General features: G+C 41.1%; 1 protein-coding gene across 1 annotated transcript in view; it reads left to right on the forward strand.

Annotated features, from left to right (window-relative positions):
- The first annotated feature begins 7694 nt into the window (after positions 1 to 7694).
- Positions 7695 to 21903, forward strand: part of LOC106607602 (glutamate receptor ionotropic, delta-1) — a 480220-nt gene continuing 466011 nt past the window's right edge. Inside the window, exons 1-2 of the mRNA XM_014204697.2 lie at positions 7695 to 8063; positions 11441 to 11596. Coding sequence (XP_014060172.2) covers positions 7985 to 8063; positions 11441 to 11596 — 235 coding nt within the window. The 5' untranslated portion in view covers positions 7695 to 7984. The remainder of the gene's footprint in view (positions 8064 to 11440; positions 11597 to 21903) is intronic.

A 21903-nucleotide genomic window follows, 5' to 3' on the forward strand; every position in this document is an offset into this window, starting at 1 on the left:
ACCTCCATGTTTGATGGTGGGGATGGTGTTCTTGGGGTCATAGGCAGCATTCCTCCTCCTCCAAACACGGTGAGTTGAGTTGATGCCAAAGAGCTCCATTTTGGTCCCATCTGACCCCAACACTTTCACCCAGTTGTCCTCTGAATCATTCAGATGTTCATTGGCAAACTTCAGACGGGCATGTATATGTGCTTTCTTGAGCAGGGGGACCTTGCAGGCGCTGCAGGATTTCAGTCCTTCACAGCGTAGTGTGTTACCAATTGTTTTCTTGGTGACTATGGTCCCAGCTGCCTTGAAATCATTGACAAGATCCTCCCGTATAGTTCTGGGCTGATTCCTCACCGTTCTCGTGATCATTGCAACTTCACGAGGTGAGATCTTGCATGGAGCCCCAGGCCGAGGGAGATTGACAGTTATTTTGTGTGTCTTCCATTTGCGAATAATCGCACCTTCTCACCAAGCTGCTTGGCGATGGTCTTGTAGCCCATTCCAGCCTTGTGTAGGTCTATAATCTTGTCCCTGACATCCTTGGAGAGCTCTTTGGTCTTGGCCATGGTGGAGAGTTTGGAATCTGATTGATTGCTTCTGTGGACAGGTGTCTTTTATACAGGTAACAAACTGAGATTAGGAGCAGTCCCTTTAAGAGTGTGCTCCTAACCTCAGCTCGTTACCTGTATAAAAGATACCTGGGAGCCAGAAATCTTTCTGAATGAGAGAGGGTCAAATACTTACTTCGCTCATTAAAATGCAAAACAATTTATAACATTATTGACATGCATTTATTTATTTTTTTATTCTGTCTCTCACTGTTCAAATAAACCTACCATTAAAATTATAGACGGATCCTTTCTTTGTCAGTGGGCAAACGTACAAAATCAGCAGTGGATCAAATACTTTTTTCCCTCACTGTAGAAGAAACATTTGCCATGGCATTTAAATTGTAAAGTATTCTGTCTGTTCCCCTTCGGTTGCTACATTGGTGGCAGAGGTGAGACAATCCCTGCGGTCTCCCTGGACTTAAGTAAACCAATATATTGGTTTAATGTTCAGTACACACAACTGAGTTGAATACATTTCCCCTCGAGGAGTAGCCTATCGTGAATAAACAAAACAATGCGCATCATGGCGGAGGCCAATTACAAAACGGCATGCATGTGTGTACAGTAGTAATTCGATTGTAAACAACAGTCAATTCACAGCCAACCATCTGCACTGTGCTGCCCCAAGCTATGAGGCAATGACTGGGGATTGAACAGGGATTTGAGAGTCATTACCTTTGTTCAAAGGAAATTATTCCTGCACTTTAAATCTTGATGTAAGTATAACGAATTGCTCATTTTACAACGTTTCAGGTAAGACCCAAGTGCAGACTGTGTTGAAGTAACAATGTTTATTACAGCAATAGGGGCAGGCAAACCACAGGTCAAGGCAGGCAGGGGTCGATAATCCAGAGTGGTGGGGCAAAGGTACAGAACGGCAGGCAGGCTCAGGGTCAGGTCAGGCAGGGGTCGATAATCCAGAGTGGTGGGGCAAAGGTACAGGACGGCAGGCAGGCTCAGGGTCAGGTCAGACAGAGGTCGATAATCCAGAGTGGTGGGGCAAAGGTACAGGACGGCAGGCAGGCTCAGGGTCAGGTCAGGCAGGGGTCGATAATCCAGAGTGGTGGGGCAAAGGTACAGGACGGCAGGCAGGCTCAGGGTCAGGTCAGGCAGGGGTCGATAATCCAGAGTGGTGGGGCAAAGGTACAGGACGGCAGGCAGGCTCAGGGTCAGGTCAGGCAGGGGTCGATAATCCAGAGTGGTGGGGCAAAGGTACAGGACGGCAGGCAGGCTCAGGGTCAGGTCAGGCAAGCGTCAAAACCAGTAGGGCGAGAAAAAGAGAGACTGGGGAAAAGCAGGAGCTGAGAAAAATGCTGGTTGACTTGACAAACAAGATGAACTGGCAACAGACAAAAAGCGAATACAGGTATAAATACACAAGGGATAATGGGGAAGATGGGCGACAGCTTTGGGGGCTGGAGACAATCACAAGGACAGGTGAAAGAGATCAGCGCGTGACACATTTAAATTTCCTGATCTGACGCTGGGTACACAGTGTATACGCTCATTTAGAAATATAGTTTGGTGATGGACAGTGACTGTGAAAAATGGTGAACGGTAGTGGTCGTCATTAACCATGCATACCTAAATTATTTTAATTGCAGGTTTTATTTGCTCTAACCACTGTGCTTCGGTGGACCAATGTGACAGACAGAATCTCTTAATCTAAATCAACTTTTCGCCCACCTCCCAAACTATTTTCTATGCCACTCCTCAGTTGCTCAAACTGTTGATCAATTGCTCAAACCTCATTACTCAAACTGTTAATGTTAATGAATCTGGCTTGAGTGACAATGAAATGCCACTGTCATCACTCAAAGCCAGCGCTCGCCCTCATGGCAATGTTTCGAAGGCCTGTTCAGAGCACTTTCGATGTGTTAAATGTTGACAACCTTGATGAGTAGAAGTGAAGAGAACACAATACTGTGGGTATATCTCAATGGGATATATTTTGACCCAAAACGAACAGTATGAACAGACCACAAAAACAGCCCATAAATGTGAGATTATAAACTGCTTGGAAATAGAATACAGAATTGGTTTCATATGAAGTACCTTAATAAACCGAATATATTATAGCCCACTACTCTTTTGATTGATGGAAATTACATTCCCATCCCATGTACATGCAAATAGTCAAGCGTCATTGGAGTCAGTTGTATTCTTTCTGATAGTGTACCTCTAATTTCATGTCTATTACACGTTACATGTTTAAACTTCACAGACGGGTGTGGAATTAAGATTCCTTTGATAATCCCAGTGCCTCTCACAGACATAGTATATGTACCAGCTATAACAACTACGGTTATACTGTATGGGTGGGAGCAGTTAAATTAGTCAGCCATCGCTAATTTAAGTATCCATCAATATGTCTTATCATAAAACATTCCCATACTCCCCTCTCTCTTTACCACTGATCTGTTGATATGTATAAATGATAAGGAATAGCAACTACATCTTGTCCATTCATATACGGTGCATTCTGAAGTATTCAGATCCCTTGATTATTTCCACATTTTGTTACGTTACAGCCTTATTATAAAATGGATAAACTTATCAATCTACATACAATACCCCATAATTACAAAGTAAAAACAGGTTTTTATCAAGTTTTGCAAATTTATTGAAAATAAAAACAGAAACATCACCTTTATGTAAGTATTCAGACACTTTACTCAACACTTTGTTGAAGCACCATTGGCAGCAATTACGGCCTCGAGTCTTCTTGGGTATAACGCTAGAAGCTTGGCACACCTGTATTTGGAGAGTTTCTCCCATTCTTCTCTGCATATCCTCTCTCTGTCAGGATGGATGGGGAGCGTCGCTGTACAGCCATTTTCAGGTCTCTCCAGAGATGTTTGATCGGGTTCAAGTCCGGGCTCTGTCTGGGCCACTCAATGACATTCAGAGACTTGTCACAAAGCCACTCCTGTGTTGTCTTGGCTGTGTGCTTAGCATCGTTGTCTTGTTGGAAGGTGAACATTCGAACCAGTCTGAGGTCCTGAGTGCTCTGGAGTAGGTTTTCATCAAGGATCGCTCTGTACTTTGCTCCGTTCATCTTTCCCTCGATCCTGACTAGTCTCCCAGTGCCTGGCACTGAAAAACATCCCCACAGTATGATCCTGCCACCACCATGTTTCACCATAGGGATGGTGCCAGTTTTCCTCCAGACGGGACGCTTGGCATTCAGGCCAAAGAGTTCAATCTTGTTTTTATCAGACCAGAAAATCTTGTTTCTCATGGTAAGAGAGTCCTTTAGGTGCCTTTTGGCAAACTCCAAGCAGGCTGTCATGTGCCTTTTACTGAGGAGTGGCTACCGTCTGGCCACCCTACCATAAGGGTCTTGGGTAGAGGGCAGTATTTTGAAGTTTGGATGACAAACGTGCCCAAAGTAAACTGCCTGTTACTCAGGCCCAGAAGCGAGGATATGCATATGCATGGTACTATTGGATAGAAAACACTCTGAAGTTTCTAAAACTGTTAAAACAATGTCTGTGAGTATAACAAAACTGATATGGCAGGCAAAAACCCGAGGAAAATCCATTCAGGAAGTGGGATTTTTTTTATGTGAATTGTTTTCCATTGAATGCCTATTGACAATGTTATGGGTTAGGGCCCAGATTGCAGTTCCTATGTCTTCCACTAGATGTCAACAGTCTTTAGACATGCTTTCAGGCTTGTATTTTCAAAAACGATGAGTAAAAATACCTTTTAGTCAGAGGACAGGGGAAGAATGCAGAGTTGCTTTGCGCGCGCGCCGTTCGTTGTTTTTCTTTTCTATTGAAAACGCCATTGTCCGGTTGAAATATTATTGATTATTTAGACAATAGACAACCTGAGGATTAATTATAAACATTGTTTGATATGTTTCAACGAACTTTACTGGTACTATTAGGATGTATTTGTCTGCGTCTGCATTCGACCGCCCTGGAGCCAGTGGATTACTGAACAAAACGTGCCAACAAAACAGAGTTTTTGGGACATAAAGAGGGACTTTATCAAACAAAACAAACATTTATTGTGTAACAGGGAGTCTTGTTGGTGCAACCATATGAAGATCATCAAAGGTAAGTGATTACTTTTAGCGCTATTTCTAACTTTTGTGACTCCTCTACTTGGCTGGAAAATGTTTGTATGCTTTTGTAAGTGGGACGCTATCCTCAAATAATCGCATGGTATGCTTTCGCCGTAAAGCCTTTTGAAATCTGACACAGCGGCTGGATTAACAAGAAGTTCATCTTTAAGCAAATGTATAATACTTGTATATTTTATGAATGTTTATTATGAGTATTTCTGTATTTTGAATTTGGCGCTCTGCATTTTCACCGGATCTTGGCCAGGTGGTCCCACCTGCCCATAAATAAAGGCCTGATTGGTGGAATGCTGAAGAGATGGTTGTCCTTCTGGAAGGTTCTCCCATCTCCACAGAGGAACTCTAGAGTTCTGTCAGAGTGACCATCGGGTTCTTGGTCACCACCCTGACCAAGGCCCTTCTCCCCCGATTGCTCAGTTTGGCCGGGCGGCCAGCTCTTGGATGAGTCTTGGTGGTTCCAAACTTCTTCCATTTAAGAATGATGGAGGCCGCTGTGTTCTTGGGGACCTTCAATGCTGCAGAAATGTTTTGGTACCCTTCCCCAGATCTGTGCATTGACACAATCCTGTTTCTGAGCTCTACGGACATGTACTTTGTCCTCATGGCTAGGTTTTTGCTCTGACATGCACTGTCAACTGTGGGACCTTATATAGACAGGTGTGTGCCTTTCGAAATCATGTCCAATCAATTGAATTTACCACAGGTGGACTCCAATCAAGTTGTAGAAACATCTCAAGGATGATCAATGAAAACAGGGTGCACCTGAGCTCAATTTCGAGTCGCATAGCAAACGGTCTGAATAGTTATGTAAATAAGGTTTTTCTGTTTTTTATTTATCTACAAACCTGTTTTTTCTGCTTTGTCATTATGAGGTATTGTGTGTAGATTGATGGGGGAAATGATCATTTAATCCATTTTAGAATAAGGCTGTAACGTAACAAAATGTGGGAAAAAGTCAAGGGGTCTGAATACCTTCTGAATGCATTGTATTAGTGGAAATTAGATGAGTGGAAGATAATTTTATTGGGCACAGCATAAAATATGCTCAATTTCTTAATTGAAAGTTCTTAATAGTCCAGCAATGGGCTTAATCTGGGTGTAGGAAACAGGTTCTACGTAAGTCTCCCCGAAAACCAAATAACAAAGATTATGAATGTGTATATCTTAGTTTAACAAATGCTTAAATAATTGAGTGTCCTAATACATCTAAAGTCATTCAATCAATGATGGTGTTTACTTGAGTGGGCTCATTCAATAATCCTCCGAGGTTGACAGAACCAGCTTTTTCTCAGTAAAGCCGCATGCAGCAATCTTCTTCAGTAACCTTCAATCACCTAACCTAATGTATTGTCCCTCTCCTCTCACCCTGTCACATAATTAACCACTGAATGTGTCTGAAAAATAAATAATACAATGATGCTGGTGTTTTATTATGCTCCTCAGGGCAAGGAGAGATGAGCAGGGAATACACAGGTGCAGTCATAGTACGTAGAGTGGCCAGTAGGGGCGGTATGTGAGCTGCAATTTGAACTGAATTTTAGGGCATTGGTGCATGGATGTCTGTGTTCCGTTGGGCGAGCTTGGTTAATGTTCCAGTTTAGTTATCTACTATGCAAGTTAGACCAAATTATGTGTGCCATTGAAGTTATGAAATGTGTCTTATCTAACATTTACAACCGAATTTATATTTTAGACAACACAATACGTTATTCAAACAACAATTAATGCAGCATGAAGTCCTGCATCGTTGTCTGCCATCTACACAGTGATCACTCCTAGTTCAGTCTAGTCAAGCGGTCCTTGTAGCGTTTTCTGAAGGCGCTGTCCACTTCAGTGGTGCTGAAGCTGATGAACCTGGTAGACCTAACCAAACAATTAAGAGAGATTTCCGTTTATGCTCAGTCACAAGAAATATCCTTTAATTGTAAGATTATGCCTATCGTGCATATTCATCTTGCACTTGAGATTTCTTCTCAGCAGCTGTCCGTGAGTGGTTAAAATAACAATTAAATAAATTGTCATGCATAATTTAACCCCATCCTGTTTAAATCCATGGAATTGTAAACCTGCATAAAATTGGATTTGGTTCAATATGACATGACATTGATTAATTCATCCTCAGGTTTTAGCATATAGGCATTCAACACTATCGCCACAGAAGTTGTCCATTAATTCGCTTGTTCGGCGTTTTGTGAAGAGATCAAACAATCAGTCAGTCAAGCAAAGCATAAAGGCATAATCATCAGACTTAATTTGCATCAAATGTTTGCAGTTCCTCAATCCCCACTTCTGGTCAAATCCCACTGTTACCAAATCAATTTGGGTTTTTCGCTTGCTGTTTCCTATGACCGTAACTTCTGCGCTGAAAATGATAAGGTCTGTCAAACGTCTGTCCGTTATCCATCACCTTTCACCGGTGATCACCTTATGGATCTTCTTCGGCTTAACATCTGCGCCCGCGTCTTCTCTGGCCCAGTTGCTCTGCTCGTTACTTTTCTTGACATTATCCTATATGAAATCATACCTTGTAACTCATAACATTTTGTTTTGCATGGGTCATAAAACTTACTTGCAGAACCATATAATTTTCGATCAGACTACAAATGTTTATCGTGTAGGCCTACCGCAATGATTTAGGCTATTCAGTGTTTGCATGAATTTAGTAACCTGCATCCAAGCATACACTGTATAGTTAGTTGTCTATCAGCCCTCATCAGCCACTACTCTGAAATAAAAACAGTGCGCTCTGCCCGCGTCTCTCTCCGGCTAGAACAAATTCCATTTTACCTGGCTTCTCCAGACAGCACCGAGACGTGAAGTCTCTGCAGTCACGTGGGTCGGGCGTACGAGCGAATGCTTTATTTAGAAGGTGTGTGTAGGCTGTGTGTGTTTGTGTGTGTGTGTGTATGTGCGCGCGCGTGTGTGTGTGTGTGAGAGAGAGAGAGTAGGGGGGGTGTCCCTCCGCATTTTTGCAGCTTGCCATGCTTTTAGACACCGTGAGCGCTGGAGAAGGCGAGAGCGAGAGAAGGAACGCCAGGCTCACTATCTGTCTTTGAATATAATAACGGGGTTCCCAGCCTTTCTTCCCTTATTTCCCCTTCACTTTCCGTTTTAAATAGTTATTTCCCCTGTTATAAATATAGTTGTTACTTTTTCTTTAGTGTTTCCTGCGTTTTGAGGCTTCTGAACGATAGTTGTGATTTGCAGCGTTTTTGGACATTGTTTGTGGTGCCCCAATTGATTGTCGGACAGCCGAGAATGCTTGGATGAGCTGCTTCGCTAAAAGCCGGAGATGGAGTTGCTGTTGATCTGCCTTTCCCTGTGGATATTGCAATGCAATTCTGCCGGAGCGGATTCCATCATTCATATTGGTAATCACCCTGGATAGCTATGCGCGGGTTTTAGTGAGAAGTGCTGCAGAAACATCTAGAATCAAGACTTTGTATAGTAGAGACAAATGCATGCGATGCGCATAAAAACCATAGAGCATGAAGGGCAGCTTCGGGGATAGTTTACGGGATAAATAGGCCTAATCTATTTTGACTGCGTCAAATGTAAACAAAGTTTTCAGAGAGAGTGCAGTAAGTGAATGGAATATATCGATGTCTTAAATGTCGATAAGACATTGATGATGATTTTCCCCATTAGCTTTTGGGGAATCAATAGTCCCATGTGTGGTTCACGGTTTGTTAAGCCCTCCCCCTGGAACGTGATCACAATATCAATACTATAGACGGGTTTTCAATGTGAGAGATGCAGTAGGCTTCTGGTATTACACTGGTTTATGTAGCCTAAACCTCGAGGGAGCTTTTCTGTCAGTTTATGCTTGTTTGATCTGCCAGAGTTTTCCAACACATAAAAAGCACGAGTCGTCATTGTATTGGGGAGATAGATTAACTCATGATGTTATAGAATTTTAAAAAGAGATGGCAGGATTTAAGTTGATGCCCGATCTCCACAAAATACAAATTATAAACGGAACTACGCCTATAGCCGGGTCGTTCCAATTAGGTGCCCTTTGAGTAGTGCAACTTGGTGGGGAAAAACATGTTATTTCACCTAATTGTATCATTCTGTCATAAAGAGCACATGTTCAACTTAATAAACAATGTATTTTCCCATCTCAAGTGGTTAAATAAAATATATATATATAGTACGTGCCTATTAAGTACCAAATAAAGTAACATGGTTGACCACAGGGTCGACGAATTCATCTTAAATCAGACATAAATAGCCTTGTGACAGAGAATGGAAGCTTGTTCTGTGCAAACGGGAGGGGCAACTGAATGCAAGATTCACACAAAAAAAATGAAATTGTTAACATGTCTAGCCTGTCTATCTATTGGTAACAGGGTTGACGTGTTATGCTCAACCCGCCCAGTTTTCCACCACCGAACACCCGAAAATTGCCAAAAAGAGTAGAATCAGTTCACCGGTTTTTACACTATGATTTGACTATAGTCCCGTTTTGCTCAGTTGGTAGAGCATGGTGCTTGCAACGCCAGGATTGTGGGTTAGATTCCCACGGGGGACTAGTACGAAAAAGTATGAATATGTATGCACTCGTTACTTTAAGCCGCTCTGGGTAAGCGCCTCTGCTAAATGACAAAAAAAATGTAAAATGTAAAAATGACTATTAGATGTTCAATACTTTGTTTAAATTATTATTTAAAAAGGAATAGTTTTACCATTTTAAAACGAAAGCTAAGTTCACATAAAATGGTTGACCTTAAAATGAGGGACATATATTTGTTTTACCTTAAAACTTATCATTAATCACATTAAATAAATAATACCCACTGGGCACAGAAGTCAATACAACATCTTTTCCACGTTGGTTCAACACATTTTCATTGAAATGACGTGGAAACAACGTTGATTCAACCAGTGTGTGCCCAGTGGGCAATCTGCAGAAATGACTTTGTCAAAGCATCAAGATAACTCGTGCTTTAAAATGATAGTGAAAACATGGATAAATGTTGGGATTAAGTGGGTTCATATCTTTCTAGAATGCACAGAGGATGCACAGAGGGACACACGCAAATATATGGTATTTCTTTGATGGGCATATTCTCAACATACCCTCAGCATACCCTTAAATATGTCCATTACTTTGTACTTATCATACGGCATACATGTCATGCATCATTCCACCGCTTACATATACCAGCAGTAAGTGCTCTCTCTCTTCTGCGTCATTCTCCATGGAAATTGCAGTATGGTTTTAGTAGACCCCAATAACACTGATAACCCAGACATTACAATTAATCATGCCACTTTCTATTGTTTTACACCACACTTTTGGTTTATGGGAATATCTGTGTTTGCGGTATTGGGTTACCTCTCTTTTTTGAATGTGTCTGCGTCCGACAAATGCTGAAGTGCAGTGGTCTCTCTCTCTCTCTCTCTCTCTCTCTCTCTCTCTCTCTCTCTCTCGCTCTCTCTCTCTCTCTCTCAAAAATAGTGTCGGGAAACTTTACGGAAGCTACACATGTCTTAAATGGCATACATTTGCCTTCAATGTCAGAATAAATCATGTCTCTGAAGTATATCGTCACTTTATTTTGTAGGCTTGTCATATTACTTCACTCAATGACATCGTCTGTATGTAATCCACTGTACTACAGTGTAGCCTCCATACGCTGTCCTCAAAAGACACCAGCCAAAGAGATGCAACTGACACGCAACGATGGTCAACCACAGTTCAACTTTTCCTCTTGAGGTTATATCCTTCATACGTACATACGTCCTTCCACAACACACGTCTGTTCTCAGCTTCATTGGATGCGAATTTAATCCCTGTAGCCTATGCTGCTTTCAAGGTCCTGAAATGTAGCCTATTGTGAGGCGCACAATTAAATGGTAAATAGCGAGGAGCTTTTGCTCTCAGGTCCATACAGTATGTGAAATAAATCCCATTCATAGTTTCCAGAGCTGTAGGCAAGTACTATACAAACAGCGTTTGTGACCATGTAGGTCTACTGCCGCTCTCCAAGGTCCTGAAATGCACGGCGAGGCGCACAATTGAATGTCATAGAGCTTGGCACACAAATTAACTAGCGTAGAACTATTAAATGCAATGTTTTAATGTGAATACATGTGCATAGGCCTACATGCAGCGTTCACAGTGGTACTGAGTTATATTTAAATGTGAACGTAACCTACTTATGTGGTTGTTGTGTTGTTTATAGTTTTTCTGTCTGTTTTTACTTCCTTTGTACACCAGTGGGCACTATTTTGGTTCATTGGTCACACGTCTTTTGGCACACGGTGACTAGGAAATGGGAATGCACACAGGTATGGAGAGTACGATAATTGCATCTGCTAGCATTTAAACCTTGTTATGTCTTTATTTTTGCTGCTAATAAATCGGCAAAACACCAACCCAACGAAAGTTCCATTTCTACAAAGCGTTCAGTTTTGCAAGTGTTTATGAACATTTTAAATCCCACCTGTGTTAGAGTGGCTACAGTATTACATCAGGAACTTTTGACAAGGTTAGGCGCTTCAGTAAAAACGTAGCCTAGCCTAAATTATATTCTGCCTACACATCCAAATGGCGCAAATACCACAGTGAACAATCAATAAGGTGGTCCAGTGTAAACTGCATCATCATTATATAAACGAATAGGCCTTCAATGATGGATGAAATGAACCTGTCGGTGAATAAATAAAAAATACATGGCCACAGTTCACAGTTTATTTTCCCGCCATAAAGTAAGCTTACATAGATTTTTTTCTTCAACAGGTGCCATATTTGAGGAAAACGCTGTCAGGGATGACGAAATTTTTCAACTTGCCATTTCTGACCTAAGCCTCAACGACGACATTCTACAAAGCGAGAAAATCACCCACTCTGTAAAACTTATCGAGGCTAACAATCCATTTCAAGCAGTGCAGGAAGGTAAGTGATATCCAGCAGAATAATTTTAGAAATTGATTGCTTTGCTGTTGTTATATTTCATTCCTTAGGTCTGGGGACACCGTTTCAGTTTGGTGGTTAGTTCTGACGTCAATGGCATAATAGCGCGAGGGCTACTTATCTTCTTACCATGGTCAGATATTTGCGGGTATTGTGCTTGTATTTTTTTTTTAACTCTTTCCATTTCTTGTTTTCATAGTTTGGTGTAATATCTACTGATTATGGTCTTAGACTTAGACTCACACGATCAGCCTAAGAATGTAGATGCCATCATAAAATAAACCAAGGCCCAATAGCAAGGGGTCTGAAACATATGTGTATGTCTCTCTCCTTCAGCAACCTATAGTCCACTGCATCCTTTCACAATGGCCTTGAATAGCTACTCCCTTACAAAAGCGCTCAAATAGTAGTATTACCTCATCTATAATAAGGTATTTCTCATTGTCATTCAAATGAGAATTCAATTACACCTCTTACAGTAACAGTGCCTGCATTGAAATACCAATTGATGTATTAAACTTCCATACAATCAACCTTCTCTATGTTGAAAGCCAGAAATACAAAATACCTCTGCAATGTTTCACAGAATAGGAAAATTGTAGCCCTGAAATAAGACTCAGGTATTACATTTGAAAACTCAAAATGCATTATTGCTGATCAAATACAATTTTATTTGTCACATACTTTGTAAACAACAGGTGTAGACTAACAGAAAAATGGTTACTTATGTGCCCTTCCCAATAATGCAGGAAGAAAGAAAATAGAGAAATAGTAGAAAAGTAAAACACATAATAATAAATAAGTAAAAATAACATGGCTATATACAAAGTCGATGTGCAGGGTTACGAGGTAATTGAGGTAGATATGAATAAAGTGACAGATTAACAGTAGTAGCAGCGTATGTGTCCAAAAAGTCATTGCAAAAAGGGTCAATGCAGATAGTCCGGGTTGCTATTTGGTTAACTATTTAGTAGTCGTATGGCTTGGGGATAGAAACTGTTCAGGGTCCTGTTGGTTCCAGACTTGGGGCATCGGTACCACTTGCCATGCACTAGGTAATCGAGAAAACAGTGTATTACTTGGGTGGCTGGAATCTTAGAACATTTTTAGGGCCTTCCTCTGACACCGTCTGGTATAGAGGTCCTGGATGGCAGGGAGCTTGGCCCCAGTGATGTACTGGGCCATACGCACTACCGTCTGCAGCGCCTTGCGGAAGGATGCCAAGCAGTTGCCATACCAAGCAGTGATGCAGCTAGTCAAAACGCTGATGAGTTTCAGCTAATGTCCTATGACTTGACAGCATGCTGCTGAGCCAATCTCAGAGTTTGGGAAACTACTGCATGTTGGACTTAATCAGTTAAGTTTTTGCACAGTAAAAGTGGGTTGACTTCCATTTAGGGGTTTGTTTTCTTAACTCGTCCTAATTCAGAGTTGCTGCCTGTCGTCAAAACATGTAGAAGCAAACCATTTTCTGTTAACAAAATGCTTCTGCTATTACATCTGGTGATAAGGTACCAGCTCTGAAACCAAGTGTAAGAGATGACAACAGATGTTCATTTCTGGCTGCAAACTAAACAAATCATTGAGGAAGAGTTCATATACAACAACAACACAAACGTCTATTGGGTATCAAGGCTGATTGATAGTGAGCCTAAATAACCTTGCAAATGAACCTGCTGCTTTGGCTATGATGCTTTACTTTGATTATTATCAAAGCTTACCAAGTGTGGTGCAGCAGGGCCAAGCCTAACCAGCACAAAGAATGCTGGCTAGGGGAACAAGCTCCATCTGAGCACGGTTCCCTTAATGAGGGTGTGGCAGCCCTCTCACTGACTGCCTAAAGACTTAAAGGTGCGTGGCTCTCACTCTACGGGGAGTGTGTTCTGGAGTGCACACATCATGTGAGGTATGGTTAGGGCCGATATGATTTGCAGCGTTTAAGCTTTTGGCTAGTCCTGTCGACTTCATGCTTTTTTCGAAGTTTAAAGCCTGACCTGTAGAGCTCTGAAAGAGACAGGATTTAATTGGCCTTTTCTTAATAAAAGCCTCTGTGCACTGAACTCCTGTCTCCTATGCCTTTACCTATGAGTCATTGCCCATGCCAAACCCCCTAGACAGTGTGAAACCACTTGCACTGTCACACCGAGTCACTATTTCCACACTAGCAGTGCTATTTCTATATTCTGAATGGTTGACTGTGGGTGTTTTGGAACTCTAGGGGCTTTCCAGTCGATGAGGCCGCAGGATCGATGAGCCTTCCTGGGCCTGGGGTGTGTGTGAGATGAGGGGGGGTTTTGAGTGACAGTAGGGTCATGTTGGCCTTTGCTTTGCTCTTTTGTTCACATTCAGCCCACTGTGACTGCCTGGTCTCATAGACTAGACGTAACATAGTAAATGTAAATCCAGGTCAAATTATTATAATAAGTTTGGTATGGTTACTTAAAGTTACTTAAGGCAAAAACAAAAATAGTGTGGTTAGTTGTAGTGGAAGGGTGGGAGTATAACGCAAACGTCTAGTAACCCAAAGGTTGTGTGTTTGAATCTCTTCACGGACAACTTTAGCATTTTAGCTAATTGGCCACTTTGCCACTACTTAATACTTTTTATCTACTTTGCAACTACTTAGCATGTTAGCTAACCATTCCCCTAACCCTAACCTTAACCCTTTAACTTAACCTCTTAACCCTAACCTTAACTCTAACCTTAACCCCTAACCTTAGCCACATAGCTAACATTAACATTAGCCACCTACTGTAGCTAACATTAGCCAAATTGGAATTTATAACATATCATTAATTTAATATCATACGTTTTGCAAATATGTAACATATTGTATGAATTGCAATTCGTAACATATCATACAAATTGTAATTCGTAACATGTCATACGAAATGGATGATGGACATCCACAAATTAATACATACCATACGAAACGCAACACATCATACTAATTAGAGTGTTTCAGATTTACTTTACAATGTTACATTTATCCCTGAGTCCAGGTTGAAGTGAAGAGGAGTCAGTAGGAGGGTAAGAGGGAAATAAACTGCTGTGGCATAACTGTATTCATTAGCATACTTGTCTCCTTGATTTAGAGGGACTAAAATGTGATGAGAGCGTCCATATTTGCATTAAGTTGATCACTGAATGATGGCAGGTTTGGGTTAGGTGGCATCCTTCATATCAAGACTGATATGATAGATTCAGGTAAATTATTTATAGTTGAGACTTGACTCGAATTGACAAACAATCAGATCATTGACAAGGTAGTTTGAGTTATTTTTCAAATTTCAAGTTTTTATTTAGCATTATAACACCCGTTAACTATTCACTGCAGGAGATGAGCGTCTATTTTAGTCACCCAGTTGAGATGCAGTAATATGTTGAGTGCTTTGCACCAATATCCCCCCGTCCAACACCCATTACTACAACTCCATTTTCATCAACCCCTCCCAAGGTAAAAGTCGAGGAGAATTTAATTGCTCTAAGGTAAGCCCATAGACTTAACAAAACCCACCTTCTACAATAACTGTAAGGTTCCCTTTTACCTTCCTCCACTGGCTCAAATAGACTCAAATAATAGCTCCTTTTTGAGTGTTGGTGTGACCAATCCAATATCCCCACCAGATTCCCCATTTATGACAACTCATTATTCGCAGCGCTCTAAACATGATGGAAAGCTGACCTTTGACCATTATTATCACTGTGGTTTAATAAGGTAAATCTCAATAAGATTTCTTTGTGATTTTATGTCTATTTCCTGGGTGTGAGGAGAATGTTCATTTCATTTTTTTCCCAGGGCTGTTTATAACTCTAAATTGTTATTGCAAAATGTAGATTTCTGCCTAAATAGACATACCCAAAAGTAACTGATATTCATGTATAATTACATGATTATATTTGGAAAGAACACATCTGGGAGATTATGAGGAAATTATCAGAAGATAGATAGGAGTTACATAGTACAGAATACACAAGATCAAGCACACACAAAATCATTTTTTATTTATTTTGAAAGTAGTCTTTCATTGACCAGCTATAAGTGAATTATTGATAACTAGAGCTGGAAACACATCAGATGGCTTCCACAACATGTGAACAATATCAGAAAAAAATGGGATTGATAGACCTAACAACTAGAAATAGGCAGATGTTTTACTAAGTGGTGTCAGGTGTGGTCACGGGACGTTTCCAAGTGTCCCTAAACCTCTCCAAAGTGGCATATGTCTGTAAATTAGATCATTCCAGTGATATTACATATTTGCAATCCCTAAGTGCTATTTGTTCAGTGTAAAAACACAATTCCGACCATATCAACCTCACTCAAACATTGTGGTGTTATGGGATATCCAGGGTACATTCAACCTCTCCAAAGTGTACGAATGTGGTAATTGCACTGTTTTTGCACACTGGATGTGCCTAAAAGTTATTGTTCACTATAAAAACTAAATTTCTACAACACCAACCTCTCTCAAACATTGTGGTTGTGTCGGGGGACATACAGGGGATATGGATGCCTACAGCGCGTGAGCAGGCAACATCATAATTTTGATGCGCAAAGATATAGTCACTCTGTGGACATTCGATGTTGCCATTAAGTCATACAGATAACAATAGGCTAGATGTGTTCCTACCAACCTAAGGATTAACTTGATACCCCCCATGTAGTTATAGCTGAAACACAGACCAAATCGAAGCTTACCTTGTAAGATGTTTGCTGTTTGGTGAAAACGTTGTGTAAAATAAACATTTTGACTCTCTGGCTGGTGATCAATAACGATAGGTCACAGGCAGACAAATAAGACATCCTCATGATCTGTGGAGTCCCGGATTTCGGTGTGTATCAACTAGTGATGCACCGATATGACATTTTTGGCCGATACCGATATCCAATATTTTCCTTGCCAAAAAAAATGATACCGATAACCTCATTACCAGTAAAACGTAATCAAAACCTATTTCTTTCTCTTACTTGCTGTGCTGTTTTGTTGTTCATTTGTTCAGTCGTTTCATTCTCAACCAGGATTTCTATGGAACGCCGTTTGGGTCTTTGCGTGTCAAAAAAAAAGCTTGTTGTCCAATCAGGACCTGAATATGACTGCACATCACATAATAATTTAACACGTTCATACATTTTTTAATGTAGTTATTACACATTGATTACACTATCACTCGTATTTCATATGTCACAACGATTCATCGATACGTATGGTAAAGTTGTCTCGTGCACCTACAGTGCTGGTCATAAAAAAAGGTGGCTAGCTCATGGATGCAAACAATGTTTTTCTACAAAAACATAGCAAAACAACATAATCTGCTTCAGTAGCTATAGTTAGCTAGCTAACTATATAGCTAGGTGTCATCATCCAACATAACCCTCATTTATAAGACAGTGCTTATTTGATTAATGGTGGTCTATGTGAACCTAGCCACAATAAGGATTAGCCACAATAGTGGAATTTGCGGTAAGCCTTCAAAATAAAGGTATGGCATAATTCTACTATTTGTATTCACTTTTATTTTGAAGGCAAACCGCAAATTCCACTATTGTGCCTAATCCTTATTGTGGCTAGTTTCACAACACATAACCCGGTCCGGTCGAGCATCACTAGCTAGATGAAGCTAGCTGGCTGCTTATAATGTTAGCTTTGGGCAACAGGGTTAAGTAGCTGGCAAGCTAATACTTACTCACAAGGATTCCTAAATCATTGCTAAGAATAATGAAAATGACTGCAAGTTCTACTGGTCATTGTTTTCAGGCTGGTTGTATTGGTGCTAGCTAGGTACCAAGCTAAAGTTAGCTACCCCAGAAGTTGTGGTCGAACAATTGATGCTTTACTACCAACACGGTATTGTAAACACATCGTTCGTGGCCGGTGTTTGCTTGTTTGCAGACTTTTTGTACAGCTTTAACAGTGTTACTGTATCTTTTTTGACACGCAAAGACCCAAACGGCATTCCATAGTATGTATGTCGTGAAGCTAAAAGCAGTGACGCTATTACTGTGTAACTCCGGTAGGGCAACATCTGAAAAATAGCGCACTTGGTAGTGTGTACCGGTGCTCGACCAGTCGGAAAAAGACAACATCACACACGACAGAGAACAGTTGATTGTCAAGGGAAATTAATTCCATTATCTGGATTTCGCCTTTGAGTTGTCTCGCTGAAATGTTCTTTCTCTTTCAAATGACTGCTCGACTTGTTGACTGCTCGATCCACACAGCAGATATTGTGGGCTAGGTTAGGAATGCTGTGTTGCAAAATGTAGCGCAAAATTTTACGTGGCATCATTACGTCATGTACCTACGTTATATAGGCATGCACTGTAACTTAGTTTTTAACATCGGCGTTAAACTAGACATCGGGCCGATACCGAAGTTGGCATTTTTAGCTAATATTGGCCGATTCCGATATGTTCACCGATATATTGTGCATCCCTAGTATCAACGTATTTTGTGTTTATTTTCGTTTATGTTTCTCAACGCTAACCAGAATGTAGGTAGCAGCCTTCTTGAAAAGAGGTCATTGGCTCAGCCTGTCTTATAAATTTGTATGTCCATATATGGTAATGAGTCATACCAAAGATTTGAAGGCGCCGATCAATAGCCATATACTCAACTTCCTGCAAACTCCCTGTTTTTGCAGATAGGGGCTACCATTCTCATACCAGACTGATTTAATTAAAAAAAAATCAAATAGTGTCCCCAAATATGGGGACTTTACATTTAAGAGGTTTTAATTACCCAGTGGTTATTTTTAATCCGTCATAAGCTCTCTGATAGGCCTTCAGACCCTGCACTGCTCCAATCAGCTAAGTGAGGTCACAGCCATGGTGTACATTTCACCCTTTCATTTAGTCCATGTCTAACGCTATCCCTGTAATTATATTGTATGCTTTTGGGCCTGGCTTGGCCATGCTGCTTATTGTGCATTAATGCTGCATTGTATAGTGTTGGATTCGACATTTTGAACATTAAGGTTATTAAATAAAATATTATTAAAGATGATTAAATAAGTGATAGGAAAGAAGCATAGAATCAAATGAGAAAGAGACTGGGCCTCTGTAGAAAGACATAGCTGTGTAATGTGTTGGAATGTGTTGGGGGACGGGAGCAGAGCACCGTGTTGATACAGGAAAGACAGATGGACATCTGTGGATTAGATGAAGGAGGGGTTGAGGTCAGGAGGTGAAGACAGGTCACCCGAAGGGAGTTATAAGGGTTTGGTATCTTGTTACTCTTTTCCTGTTAAACCATAAGATCTAAGGATTGGAGAGAAGGGGGAGTGTTTTAAGTGGGATATATATATATAGCAACACACACGCACATACACGTGAACACACGCTTGCACATACACGTGAACACACGCTTATATATATACCAAGTTTAATTCTTCCCAAAGGTTCTCAACCAAGTTTAATTCTTCCCAAAGGTTCTGTACAGCTGTATTCAGACACTCCAACAGTGTCCGAATACAGCTGTACAGAACCTTTGGGAAGAATTAAACTTGGTTAAAGCTTCTCTAGTGTCCGTGAGTTATTTACTCTGAAAAATAAGAACCTAACAATAGTATGGAGGGTTTACGATAACATTGTTTACTAGTACGTAGCGCTGCACTGCAGAAGGGCTGTGTAGATTTGCATGACAAACTGAGTAGTTGTTAAACAATAGTTAGCCTAGTAAGAGATGCAGTATGTGTGATCCTGCTTTAGTTCAGTGTGCAAGCGTGTGTTCACGTGTATGTGCGTGTGTGTTGCTACTTTATACATGCTGAGTTGGCTGTGTGTGTATTTGTCTGTGTATATGTGTTAAATAGTGATTTATTTACTGTTCGTATCCTAGGTGTGTTTGCGTATGCATTTTTGCTGTACCTTTCCTCACAACCTGTCCTGTCATGTATGAATGCTGCCTTGCCTGTGCGTGTTGCATGTGCCTGTTCATGCTGTTGTGACCATGTAGTCTAATGCTGATTAGATCATAGCTAAACCTCTGGGGCTACCTGGCAAATAGAAATGCCTGTCAAACCTGCAGCACATTGAGGCCTGAAAGACACTCCATAGAATATGAATTTGTTTATATCCCCTTTGTCAGCATTGCCAAGCGCCATAGGACCTGTCAGAGAATAGAGAGACAAAGTGAGCTGAGAAAGAGAGTGAGAGAGTGTGAGTTATGGTCCAGGCCACTGCTCCTAAATGTGGTCACTGTTCTGTCCGTACTCTCCCTGGAAAGTGTTCCACTGGAGCATTCTGTACAAGGCTTTGTCCTCTGTGCTGCTGCAGTCATTCCTTGGGTGCACTGGGATATGTTGTGTCACTCAGGTTATTGACTCTGTATGTCTCTCTTTGAGTTTACTAGACACCTCTTAATGCATTGAGAGTGTAAGTCATCTCAAGGAATCAGCCTATAGAGGAATTGCTAACACTTTGAATGTGATTTGCCTTTGGGGTCTGGCGTGTTGGTACCACTGTTGATTAGATTTAAAGGCTGCCAATTTTCTTTTTACTCTGATCTGTATTCAAAGGAGTCATCAGCTTCTCTCTAAATGTCACTGCGAGCTGGGATTTCACTAATCTTTTAATGTGGGTATCAGAAAACAGACTGGCCTTTTTAAAGCATGGTACCGCGTTTAGAAAAAAAGTAAAGCAATGTTATTTGTTTTTCCCCCCTATTCCCTCGACAATTACAAGGCCTGTAATTGCCAGGTTTTCAGGAAATGAAATGGTGAACTTTGGATTCAGATGTAAACAAAGTGACTGTAAGGCACTAATGAGGGTGTTTCAGGCTTATCAGTGCTTTCTTTTCTCCACCGTTTCCGCATGTTCAGAGAACTCCAGCTGATGTGTCTTTGCAAAGTGATTTCAGATATTTTCATAGTAGTAGAGCACATTGGGTGGTGCTCTCTCTGGGTCATGCTGCTACAGGTTGAGTTTTATTGTGGAATGTAAACATAGACATCATGGTATGAGGTCTGGTAGAAACTATGGATGAATTGGACCGACTCTGTCATATACGGTATGAAGATTCCCAATCCATTGTTATTGCAGTATGTTGTCATATTATCTATTCACATGTACTTGCCTGTCTGTCTGTAGAAAGGATTTACTAAACTAACACCAGCATGGGTTATTATCCTGCATTTCTCTTCCATGTTGCAGTAAGAACAGTGCAGGTCAATATGACAGATGTTTTCACTTTTCTGTGACCCCAAAACCTCAGATTTTCCACCAAAGCTCCATTAACTGTAATAGTGATGTAGGTGGTGAAGAGGGAATCGATACTGATTGTCCAATCAGATGGATGCTTATGATTGTCTGTCAGCCTATATACAGTACTCTCTTATATATCCAGGTCACACGTCTATGGCATAATGTACCTTTTTCTATGGTTTGTTGTGCTTTGACATTATTGAGCTGCTTAAAAAGAGCTTGAGAAATATTGATGGTGAGGAGGGGGGATGGAGAGGAGGAGGGCAGGGATGGTGAGGTGGAGGGGGGGTGGGGAGGAAGGAGGGATGAGGAGGAAACGGATGGTGGGAGTAGGAGTTGGGGAGTGTGGGGGTGTTCAGGGGGAGGCATTTGTTGGAACCCCCCCTGCCTCATGCCGAAGAGCTTGGAGGGCAGTGTGTATAATTTACTACCCACCTCCTGCACTGTTGGCTGTGGAGGACTCCATTCCAGGACGGAAGACGAGGAGCGGAAAATAAGCCTCAGAGTAAATCCTATTAGATTAAACAGGAGGAGGAGGGAAACGGAGAGTGGGGGAGGGGGGGGGGGCTGTGAAATCTTAGGGAATAAAAAGATGAGGTCATTTGAAACTGTTTGTCTCTCGGTTCAGCTCACTGCCACATTGACTACAAGGCAAATGAGACAGTGTTTGTGAGTCGTTGTCTGTGGTATCGCCTAGAAACACAGTTCCATTCAGCATCAGTGAGTGGGCCCATCTGTTACTGTGTCACTCTGGCACAAGTCCCCACACTCCTGCCCAGGCATTATGGATTTACCTCATAATAAGGCTATGTAAGCCTTTAGACAGAGACTGAAACACCAAAACCCTGTTTTTTGTTGTTGTTGTGAAGAGCAGATGAAATCTGGACAAAATGCAGTCCATTGGACATAATACTATTAATAATGATAATTTATTGTATTTATATATTTATTTTCCAACTGCTCAAAACGCATTACATTCAGACATGCACTATAGCTCTTGCCTATTTTCAGAACAGATTGCTTTGAGACGTGTCATGGCTGAAGTCATAGCAAGCTACAAGCTACGAACCCAGTTAATTCCCCA

This window comes from Salmo salar, chromosome ssa01 (assembly GCF_905237065.1).
Source record: "Salmo salar chromosome ssa01, Ssal_v3.1, whole genome shotgun sequence".
NCBI lineage: Eukaryota > Metazoa > Chordata > Actinopteri > Salmoniformes > Salmonidae > Salmo > Salmo salar.